This window comes from Hyla sarda, chromosome 5, assembly GCF_029499605.1.
Source record: "Hyla sarda isolate aHylSar1 chromosome 5, aHylSar1.hap1, whole genome shotgun sequence".
In the NCBI taxonomy this organism is placed as follows: domain Eukaryota; kingdom Metazoa; phylum Chordata; class Amphibia; order Anura; family Hylidae; genus Hyla; species Hyla sarda.
The window spans coordinates 111,830,384-111,842,609 of record NC_079193.1 but is presented as its reverse complement, the minus strand read 5'-3'; the positions used below and the strand labels follow the sequence as shown (position 1 = coordinate 111,842,609).

Here is a 12,226-nt window from a genome sequence, read left to right as displayed (position 1 = left end):
GGGTGCAGTGAGCATTTACACCCCACTGGCGTTTGACAGATCTATGGAACAGTGGGCTGTGCAAATTAAAAATTACATTTTTCATTTTCACGGACGACTGTTCCAAAAATCTGTTAGACACCTGTGGGGCGTAAATGCTCACTGTACCCCTTATTACATTACATGAGGGGTGTAGTTTCCAAAATGGGGTCACATGGGGGGGGGGTCCATTGTTCTGGCACTATGGGGGCTTTGTAAACACACGTGGCCTTCAATTCTGGACAAATTTTCTCTTCAAAAGCCAAATGGTGCTCTTTCTCTTCTGAGCATTGTAGTGCACCCACATAGCACTTTACATCCACGTATGGGATATTTTCTTGGAAGAAATGGGGTTACAAATTTTGGGGGTCTTTTTTTCCTATTTTCCCTTGTGAAAATGAAAAATTTAGGGTAACACCAGCATTTTCATTTTCCCATCCAACTTTAATGAAAATTCGTCACTATACCCCTTGTTACATTCCTTGAGGGGTGTAGTTTCCAAAATTGGGTCACATGTGGGTATTTATTTTTTTGCGTTTGTCAGAACCGCTGTAATATCAGCCACCCCTGTGCAAATCACCAATTTAGGCCTCAAATGTACATAGTGCGCTCTCACTCCTGAGCCTTGTTGTGCGTCCGCAGAGCATTTTATGCCCACATCTGGGGTATTTCCGTACTCAGGAGAAATTGTGTTACAAATTTTGGGGGTCTTTTTTTCCTTTTACCGCTTGTGGAAATAAAAAGTATGGGGCAACACCAGCATGTTAGTGTAAATTTATATATTTTTTTACACTAACAGGCTGGTGTAGCCCCCAACTTTTCCTTTTCATAAGGGGTAAAAGGAGAAAAAGCCGCCCAAAATTTGTAGTGCAATTTCTCCAGAGTACGGAAATACCCCATATGTGGCCCTAAACAGGTTTCCTTGAAATACGACAGGGCTCCGAAGTGAGATAGCGCCATGCGCATTTGAGGACTACATTAGGGATTGCATAGGGGTGGACATAGGGGTATTCTACGCCAGTGAATTCCCAAAACAGGGTGCCTCCAGCTGTTGCTAAACTCCCAGCATGCCTGAACAGTCAGTGGCTGTCCGGAAATGCTGGGAGTTGTTGTTTTGCAACAACTGAAGGCTCCGTTTTGAAAACACTGCCGTACAATACATTTTTTATTTGGTGGGGGGCAGTGTAAGCGGGTGTATATTTAGTGAATTCGGGTAGAAAAACAGACATGGTGCACATCTACAATCTTGTATAATGATCTGATTGCTTCTCAGCATAATATCAAAAACTAACAGGTTGTTAGTATACATTTTTGATCAAAAAGTACAAGCCCACTCGCCACGTCAAGGCCACCTATCCAGAGTGGGTCCCTAACGTCCCTAGCATAAAATAGCGAAGCACTGGGCGGCGACCACCACCGCTGCCACACCAGTGCCCACAGGGGGGGGAACGACCCACTGGCAGAGCGGCCCCAATGCCACTCAAACCAGTCTATGGGCCGCACCCCCCGCAGACACGGCGCCACGGCAGCAACGGACGTCGCACAGCACCACACCAGTGTGAACAAGGTGTAATAGCTCACTTACCATGCTCTCCCAGTCAGAATGGGAGGCTGCTAGGAAAGAAATGGCCCATGTGTAGCTAACTACTACTTATATAGGGTTGGGCTGAGGGGGTGGGGAAGAGTGCAGCACATGTTCAAAAAAATAAAAAGGAGGGGATAAAAATCACAGTGTGAATTCGGGTAGAAAAACAGACATGGTGCACATCTACAATCTTGTATAATGATCTGATTGCTTCTCAGCATAATATCAAAAACTAACAGGTTGTTAATATACATTTTTGATCAAAAAGTACAAGCCCACTCGCCACGTCAAGGCCACCTATTCAGAGTGGGTCCCTATCCAGAGTGGGTGTATATTTAGTGTTTTACCCTTTATTATGTATTAGTGTAGTGTTTTTAGGGTACATTCACACTGGTGGGGGGTTACGGTGAGTTTCCCGCTAGGAGCCCGCTTGAAGCAGGGAACTCACTGTTAACTCTCCTGAGTGAATGTACCCTGTACATTCACATGTGCCCGCGTCGCACCCCCCCACCGCCCTGGCCCCATTGCCTCCCCATCCCCGGTTTTATAATTACCTGTACCCGGGGTCAACGCTACTTCTGGCTCCTGCTGCATCCTGCGTTACGCTGTGCGCAATAACGAGTGACGCGACGTCACTGTCAGTGAGCACAGTGACAGCTCAGGAGGACGCCACTGGAGCCAGATGTAGAGTGGGCCCCAGGAACAGGTAATTATATAACCGGGGATGGGGGAGGCAATGGGGCCGGGGCGGTGCGGTGGGGGGTGCAGCGCGGTGGGGCGGTAGGGGGCGCGGTGTGGAGGGTTTTGGCGGTGATAGGCTCAGGACCCCAGGACAGGCGGGTGGCGGCGGCGGTCTGTGGGGGGGGGAATATCGGTATAAGTTATCAGCTATCGGCCCTAACCTACACAGATTATCGGTATCGGCCCTAAAAAAAAACATATCTGTCGATCCCTATTCATAACAAACATTTCAGCTACAATAGCTCATCGGTCTGATCAGACCAGGTAGGCTTACTCAATTGCCACATGCATTAGTGAACCTTGGATGCCCATGGCCCTGTCACCTGTTCTCAAGTTGTCTGTCTTTGAACTACACTTTGTAGCCTGTAACCACTGCCGTTTTTTGAGAGACTCAATCGAGCGGTCACAATTTGACCCTTGGCATAGACTCTTAGATCCTTATTCTTGTCCATTTTCCAGCTTTATCTTCAAGAACTGAATGTTCACCTGTTTAAAATATCCCAATCCTTGACAGGAGCCATTGTAAGGAGATAATCATTTCACCTTTACTTGTGGTTTTAATGTTATGGTTGGTCAGTGTATGTAAAATTTTGTCATACAGTCTGTCATGACACTCTGAAATCAATAAGCTGAGAAATAAGCACATGACTGAAACATAATGACCCAGAGTTATCAATCTGAGACGAAAAGGTGTTTGGCCCGTTACAAATTTTTTCAGCTAATAAGATAAAAACCATAGTCGCAACATCTTATGTGCATATTTTTTGGCCCATTTTGTTTTTTAACTTAAGGTCATTTAGTGGCCACTAATGGTGTGGCTATAGGGAATTTACTGTTGCAAAAAACAGTTGGGACTATATTGCCACACAGAAACAGTGAGTGAGACAAAGCTGTGATAATTTCACCTTTAACCCCTTAAGGACGGTTTTTCCGTTTTAGCATTTTCATTTTTTCCTCATCACCTTCTAAAAATCATAACTCTTTCAATTTTGCACATAAAATTTCCCTATGATGTCTTATTTTTTGCGCCACCAATTCTACTTTGCAGTGGCATTAGTCATTTTACAAAAAAATCCAGGGCGAAGCGGAAAAAAAATTAATTGTGCGACAAAATTGAAGAAAAAAAAAATTTTGTAACTTTTGGGGGCTTCCGTTTCTACGCAGTGCATTTTTCGGTAAAAAAAAACTTCTCTATTCTGTACGATTAAAATGATACCCTACTTATATAGGTTGGATATTGTCGTACTTCAGAAAAAAAAACATAACTACATGCAGGAAAATGTATATGTTCAAAATTCTCGTCTTCTAACCCCTATAACTTTATTTTTCCACGTACGGGCCGGTATGAAGACAAATTTTTTGCGCCATGTTCTGAAGTTTTTATCGGTACCATTTTTGTATTGATCGGACTTTTTTATTGCTTTTTATTCATTTTTTCATGATCTAAAAAGTGACCAAAAATACGCTATTTTGGACTTTGGATTTTTTTTGCGCGTACACCATTGGCCGTGCGGTTTAATGAATGATATATTTTTATAGTTCGGACATTTCCGCACACGGCAATACCACATATGTTTATTTTTATTTACACAGTTTATTATGGGAAAAGGGGGGTGATTCAAACTTTTATTAGGGAAGGGATTAAATGACTTTTGTAAACTTTTTTTTCCCCCACTTTTTTTGCAGTGTTATAGCTCCCATAGAGGGCTATAACACTGCACACACTGATCTTTTACCCTGATCCCTGCAAAGCCATAGCTTTGCATGGATCAGCGAGATAGGGGCTCGATTGCTCAAGCCTGTAGCTCAGGTTTGGAGCAATCAAACGCCGATCAGACGCGACTGAGCAAGGTAAGGGGGTCCCCACTTGCGTCCTAGCACATCGGGACATCACGATTTTATCGCGATGTCCCGATCAGCCCGACTGTGCTGCCGGGAAGCGTTTACTTTCTTTTTTTGACGCGGCGATCAACTTTGATCGCCCCGTCTGAAGGGTTAATAGCGTGCGGTACAACGATCGGTGCCGCACGCTATTAGCCCAGGGTCCCCGCTATCGTTAGCAGCCGGGACTGACCCGGTGTGATGCGGGATCACGGTGTGACCCCGTTTTAAACACCGGGCGTAGGGCGTACAGGTACGCCCTTTGTCCTGAAGGAGTTAATCACACATGAATAAGTTACATTAAGGGTATGTTCACACATGCAGTTTTGCTGTGGATTTTCTCAAACTCCTTCAAGTCAAAATCCACAGCAGATGTACATGTGAACACCCTTAAAGGGGTATTCCAGGCAAAAACTTGTTTTTTATATATCAACTGGCCCTGGAAATTTTTTTTAATTACTTCTATTAAAAAATCTTAATCCTTCCAATAGTTATTAGACAGAAAACAGCAACTCAACTTCAGAAGCTAACTGCTTTCTGATGACTCACTTCCCAGGAGCTGTGCAGCTCCTATGGGGATATTTTCCCATCATGCACAGCTCCCGGGACGTGACATCATCATTGAGCAGTTAGACAGAAAACTTCAGAAGCTAATAACTATTGGAAGGATTAAGATTTTTTAATTTGTAATTTACAAATCTGTTTAACTTTCCAGAGCCAGTTGATATATAAAAAAAAGTTTTTGCCTGGAATACCCCTTTAATACTGCTACAGTACATGAAATCTTTGGTGTATAGCTCCCCTTAGTTCAGGGTGCAAAGAAATCAGCTTACACTGACCATATATACCCGCGACTCTGGACCCAAGCGTCCCAGACCTCCGGACAAACCGCTTACAGCCACAGGTTGCTCTTCAGCAAACAGAAAGCAGCATCCTCTTTAAAAACTCACATAGAAAAGAACATCCCTGTGGCACTCCTTCTGTGGTCTTTATTGCAGGTGAAATGCAACAATTGTTTCACTACTATGTCGCTTGTTCACAGCCTTGTGCAATCGTGAGCTGTATTTGAATAGATTGGGAAACATTCTAGTGGAATCGCTTTTGTATAGTTTATGTAATGTCCTTAAACCTATTTGAAGCGTACCTGTCATATCACAGACAAATATGTTGCTCACTAGGTCATGCAGAGATGCATTCCATGTCTTCATGTGTTTAGATTTTGTATTTGGCTGACAAATCCCCTGTTCTGCTGCTCCCTCATTCTGACATTGACTGCTCAGGAAGGGCGTGTCTGAGGCAAGCACTGAGCCCGCCGTAACTCACCATGCATTTACTTCCTTCCTGAGTCTGCTGTGCCAGGTCTCTTCATCCAATCACTGCAGGCTGCTCTGTAACCACTTCTTTCTGTTTTCAGAAGAAGTCTGATAGGAAAGGTGTGAGCAAAGCAAAGAATCCTGCCCTCACTTCCTGGACTTTGTCCCAGCCCATGCTTCAGCTGGGACAAAGATTATGCAGCAGCCAGACAGAATTTTGTTCTGGATGATATGGGGATCCCTAATGGTCTTTTTTTTTAAATTTTTTATAAGCTATGGGTTTAAAAAAACAAAATAAATTTTTTTATGAAGTATATTAGACAGGTTAATGTTTTGCCAAGATGTACAACATATAAAGTTTTTGAATCTGACAGTGCCTATTTAATCTTGTTCTTTAGGCCAGAAGCCGGTATTAACAGATGTTCAAGCAGAACTGGAAAGAATCTCACGCAAGCCTGACATTGTGTCTCCTACATCACCAACCTCTCCTACAGAAAGTGAAGCATCTTGAAGACTGTAAAGTCATCTTTAAAGTTGTGTATAATAGCCTCTGCATTTTTCTTTTACAGTGAATGTTGAACAGCAGAGACAGAAACTTTTTTTTTTTTTTTTAACTGAAGACGTTCATTTTTTTGTTATCCCAGATTTTCAAAATATAGCTATTGCGGGATAATAGGAATCATTACCGGACTGAGATTATCTAAAAAAAAATTTATGACACAGAATGACTTTCCGTTTATTTAATTTGCTCTCCTTTTGTTAAGCCACTGTTTGAAAGAGCTGCAATTCTTCAGTTACTTGCCAATTCTGAAAAAATATACATAAATAAAACTGCAGTTCAATAGGCTACTGATGGTATGCCATTTTTAAACAAAATTGAGACTTGAGCACAGGAAGAAACAAGTCCTGCTTGTTGTCCAGTAAATGGAGGGGTGTTCATTTTTTGTGGGCTTTGTAGAATGCATAATTCAATATGAATTTCAGAACTGAAAACTGGCACTAATTAATATTGCTGCTGTACTCAACAATTCAATGACCTACGGTATGGGCAGGTTCTATTACCAATCGACTGCAAGCGGTGAACTACTATTTAGTATGATTTCACTAAGGCAGAGTTTAGCTTCACTGTATTGTATTAACTAACGTCTCCATATTTGTTTGTCTACTGTGTACAGCTCTGCACTAGGTGGTATGGTTTACATGGTGGTTCACAGAGTCCTTTCAAATACAATCAGTAAATAAAGTTGTATTTATTATCTGCATAGATTATTTTTTTCCATTTGTGTTGAGATATTTATTTTTAATATGTTGACCTCAGGCTTCCACTTGGTTTTTTTTTCTGGCAGTTTTTGGAATACTGCCACTGCAGTTTTTGTGCCAAAGTCAGAAGTGGATCCAAAAGGGAGGAGAAGTGTAAGTCCTTCCTTTTATATGTCCTATTTCTTTTGACTTTGGCTCAGAAACGGCTGTGTCAGTTTTCTAAAAACTGCCAGAAAAAAAAAAAAGTGGAAACGCAGCCTTATAGTTTTATTTAGCTAGACTAAGTACTGAGGAGAGGCCTGGCAAATTATTAAATAAGATGGGATATAATTTCTAGAAAGAATCTAGCTTACCAAATATATGGGTATGCTTGAACACATTTTTTCTCAATAGTATACTAATATGCTTTAAATATTATTATAACCAAAATATATTGTTTTTATGTGTAAGCCTCTGCAGTGTAGATATCAAGGATGATTATATGATGTCAGACTCTCAATGTCCAATTCAGTTAAACACCATTGCCCTCAAATTTACCACAAGTTTCTAGAACACAACCTTCAACCTTAGTGATATATTGGTATATTGATAAATTGTTTTTGATCTTGGATACATAAATTGCACTTTTTAAAAACTGAAATTTTCAAGAAAAATTTATGTAGCCTAAAATCCTAAGCATATTTTTTAATTCATCTTTTGCAAATTGGTAATTTATTTGCATCAAATGGGTTATGTCCTTCACATAGGGCAGATTTGCTGCAGGAATTTCTGCAACTAAGGCTCCTTTCACACTATAAACATTCATCCGTTATTAAACATCCGTTTTCTGTGTAAAAACTGATGTATAATAACGGATGAAATTAGGGCTGCAGCTAACGATTATTTTAATAATTGATTAGTTGTCGATTATTTAATCGATTAATCGGAAAAAATGTCAAAATGCCAAAAAAGGGGTTCAGCTGATTCTACTTGAAAAATTATGTACAATGGCCTTATTAAGCTTATAGCATGTGATGTGACCAAACAGCAGCAATTTTGGATTTTTTTTTTCTACGTTTACGCCGGTTGCTGTCATTTATTAATGATCCTGTACGGAAGCGTAAATTTGATATTGCCGCATGGGTAACTGTCTGAACTGTTAAAATAAAATGTTAATCATTCACTAATATTTTAATAGTTCAGACAGTTAGCCATACGGTAATATCAAATATGTAAAAGAAAGTTATTTTACTTTTTTTGTATAGCAATAGGAAAAGGGGAGCTAATTTTTATTGGGGGAGCGGTTAACTTACATTTTTTTTTTTTTTGCTTTTTTTTAAATATAGAACTCCTATTCACATGGGGGTATGTGCAGATGCACCCTAGGGTCTGTAAAAGCAATGCTCTGCAGTCTGCACACACCCCCCACGTGTATAGCAGTGTATGTACATCCCTATACAGATGGGGGTATGTGCAGAGCATTGCACCCTTGTTTCCCCCCTTTAGACAGCAGGGTGCCCCCCCCCTTTAGACAGCAGGGTGCCCCCCCCCTTTAGACAGCAGGGCGCCCCCCCTTTAGACAGCAGCGCCCACCCCCCCTTTAGACAGCAGGGTGCCCCCCCCCTTTAGACAGCAGGGTGCCCCCCCCCCCTTTAGACAGCAGGGTGCCCCCCCCCTTTAGACAGCAGGATGCCCCCCCCTTTAGACAGCAGGGTGCCCCCCCCTTTAGACAGCAGGGCGCCCCCCCTTTCGACAGCAGGGCGCCCCCCCCCCCCCCTTTCGACAGCAGGGCGCCCCCCCCCCTTTAGACAGCACGGCGCCCCCCCTTTAGACAGCAGGGCCACCCACTTAAGACAGCAGGGCCCCACGTAGACATTAGTAGCAGCCCCTCCAGAAGACTGTAGCCCCCACCCTTGTAGACAGCACACACCACCTGCGGCTGTCCTCTGCCCCCCTTTCTCCCATCCGCATCATGTCGTCCTATGGGGGAGCATGTGACATACACGTCACTCTGCTTCCTCGATAGCATTATGCTGGGCGCGAGGGTGGGGGGAGGTGTAGTGACGTGTGTGTCACATGCTCCTCCATGGGACGGGATGCGGACGGGAGAAGCAGGTATCTGTTATGGTATTGGGTACACTGAACGAGTCCCCGATACCATGCAAATTGCTGATATTGGCCCGATACTTCCATTCACTGCCGCCGCCCGACATGTCCCTGCTGCTGCTCTACTCCTAGCGCAATTAGCGCACCGCCGGGATATGTCTATTCTCTGCTGCTCATCTCTGTTGGGTACAGTGATGAGCAGCAAAGAATAGACATGTCCCGGCGCTGCGCTAATTGCACTAGGAGTAGAGCAGCAGCGGGTAAATGTCGGGCAGCGGTGGTGAATGAATGAAGCCTACAAGCGGGACATGTCAGCTTCATTCATTCACTGCCGCCACGGACAACGAATCTGCATTTATTCAATAACTGGATTCGTAGACAACGAATCCAGTTATCTAATTTAATCGATTCTATCGATTAATCGTTGCAGCTCTAGATGAAATAGCGGGTGCTAATGGCAGAATAATGTCCGTCAAAATAAGGGGCATATTCATCCGTTAAGACCCGTTATAACATTCCTCATATGCTGCCGTTTTAACACACCTGACTACAGACTCCCACAGCCGGGACTACTACTACTCCAATCATGGAACAGACTGCAGTAGTTCCCCGGCTGCGGTAGTCTGCTGGTGGCTGGGGAAGCTACATTAGTGTTTGTACTACAACCCCCATTATGGAACAGACTCATCAAATGCCTTTGCAGTGCTATGAATGAAAAGTATAACAGCAGTGCATCTGGCCGGCAGCAATGTGCTGCTGAAAGAATACTTGTCATTCATAGCACTGGGAATGAAATGTGATTATAGAAGCGCTGCTGGGGCCAGACATATGGATATATATGTCTGACCCCTGCTGTGCATCTATGCACAGATGCCGCTGCAGCGCTATGAATGACCAAGTATACTTTCAGCAGCGCATCGCGCCGTCTAGATGCGCTGCTGTTATACTTTTCGTTCATATCGCTGCCGGGGGCTTATGATAGCGCTGTGGGGGGAACATATATATGCGTTGCAGGGGGAAAGATATATAGAAGCGCTGTGGGGGCCGGACATGTAACTCCCCATCCCCCCCCCCCCCTCTCAGTGATTCTATATATCTTTCCCCACCGCATCGCTTCAATTTGAAAACCCCGCCGGAAGCCCTGAAAGGCTGCTCAGTACCGGCTATTCAGGGCTCCTGGCGGGGAATTTAAAAATGAAAGTAAATGCATCGTACATCACAGGGTTGCGGACCATGCCGCCCACTCCCGTTTTTAACAACTTCGAATCGCATCGGGTCTCAGAAGTGAGACCCGGTGCGATCAATCCCTCAGCCCCTGTACTACAACCCCCATCATGGGGGTTTGTAGTACAAACACTAATGTTACCTCCCCAGCCACTGGCAGACTTCCGCAGCCGGGGAATTACTACTCCCATCATGGAAACAAGTCTGTTCCATGATGGGAGTAGTAGTAGTCCCTCAGCACTGCAGGAGTCTGCTGATGTCACCTCTTCTGAGCATGCTCAGAAGTATTATCAGGTAATATAAACCAGGTGCAAACGGATGACATAAAGGCGCATCCGTTTGTCATAGACTTCAATGTTAAAAATAGCAGCCGTTAATTTACCCGTTTCTTGTGATAGAAGAAAAATTAGTGCATGTGCCGTTTTTTCTTCCGTCACAACTAACGTCCGTTTTTCATGACTGATCATAACGGATAATCAAAAAATCCGTTAGACTTGAATAGGATTTTGTAACCTCCGTTTTTATTACTATTTTAACGGACGTTTAGAACGGATCTTTTAACGGATGAATTTTATAGGGTGAAAGGGGCCTAAGTACTATTTATCAGAATTTGGGTTGTTGGCAGCAAGCATGTGGATGGAAGAATTGCAGAAATTTCTAAAGATTTGCTTCATTTGAATTTACTCCCTGGTGTGTTTTTTTTTTTTTTTTTTTTTTTTTTTTTTTTTAGATTTGTATATACATTGCAAGGAAAATTGCATGCTTTATAGATTAAGACAATGTTTCTTTCCTAAGCATTTGTGTGTATATATGACCCATAACTCAACTCCATATGTATTTGAGTGCCAATTCTCACCTTTTTAAGGAGGATATTAATGGATTTACCTAACCTTGACCTCAGTTGCAACAATTTGTGGTATAGTGAAGTTGTACCACCTAAATTGATACACCCACAAATGTACTTTCAACAGAAAAAGAAAATATATCCATGAAATCTATTTGTGTGTGTTTTCTTTCACACTTCACACATTAAAGAGTATAAAATAATAATTCCTTAATATGTTCTACTAATGCAAAACTGGATGTGTTTTAGCCTGCTTTGTTAAAGGAAAACTGGGTTATAGAGTAGGTGAACAGGAGTCAAACGAGGGGTCACTTACTTAAATATGTCCTGAGATATGTCCCCAGAAGATCCTCTGCTGAATTCAGCAAATTGCACACAGGGGGCGAGGATTTGTTGGATCAATTTACATATTAATTGTCTGTGACTCCACCTCCTCTTCATGTTGGACTCCTGTTCACCCACACTATAACCCAGTGTATTGGGTTTAGTGTGGGTGAACAGACTGACAGTTTTTCTTTAAAGAGTACCTGTCATGATTTTCCCATCATGATAAACCACCTCTTCCTTTATTTTTATTATTTGTCAGTTTTCTACCTTGATATTGTTCTGTATTTTCTGCTCAGGTCTCAGTTAGATTCACAGACTGAGAAGGGGCTTTCCCCAGCAGGCATGACATCATCTGAAACCATACAGGGGAGAACTTCCTCCCTCACTCTGCTACACACAGCCCAGAGCAGTTGTGTGTGAGATGAGCTTTGATTAGATAAGGCTGTACACACACCCTCAGCATTTCCTGATTTTGGACTTCTGCCATGCCAGCAGGAGTCCAAAGTCTGTGCAAAAGATGGGGGAAAATGTGCTCTGGACAAGTAGGGAGACGCCTAGTGGCAGCTTTTTTAAACACAAAACCTAAAGAACTTCATTTTTTTTTAAAAATGTTTTTTAAGTGAAGTGCATTAGAAAGATTTTTTTTATTTACCATTAGAACAGTAGCAAAAATTTGTTTTAATGAGAGTGCCCATTTAAAGAGCTCAGACCTACTATCCTGCATTTAGCTATCCTGGCATTCTGTATAACCTGGCTTGCTAAGCCCCTGTATCTGGCGTATCGTACCTTAAAGAGGTACTCTGGCACTAAACATCTTATCCCCTATCAAAAGGATAGGGGATAAGATGTTAGATCTGAGGGATCCTTCCACTGGGGACCCCCGCGATCTCTCCTGCAGGACCCCCATTTTTCAGCTGCTCAGAGCGAGGATCGCACTTTGGCTGATGA

General features: G+C 42.8%; 1 protein-coding gene across 5 annotated transcripts in view; it reads left to right on the top strand.

Moving 5' to 3' along the window:
* Positions 1–6,794, top strand: part of DYNC1LI1 (dynein cytoplasmic 1 light intermediate chain 1) — a 54,237-nt gene extending 47,443 nt beyond the window's left edge. For all 5 annotated transcript variants that reach the window (XM_056520107.1, XM_056520103.1, XM_056520108.1 and 2 more), the window contains one exon: positions 5,937–6,794. In XM_056520107.1, coding sequence (XP_056376082.1) covers positions 5,937–6,049 — 113 coding nt within the window. In that variant the 3' untranslated portion in view covers positions 6,050–6,794. The remainder of the gene's footprint in view (positions 1–5,936) is intronic.
* The last annotated feature ends 5,432 nt before the right edge of the window (positions 6,795–12,226 follow it).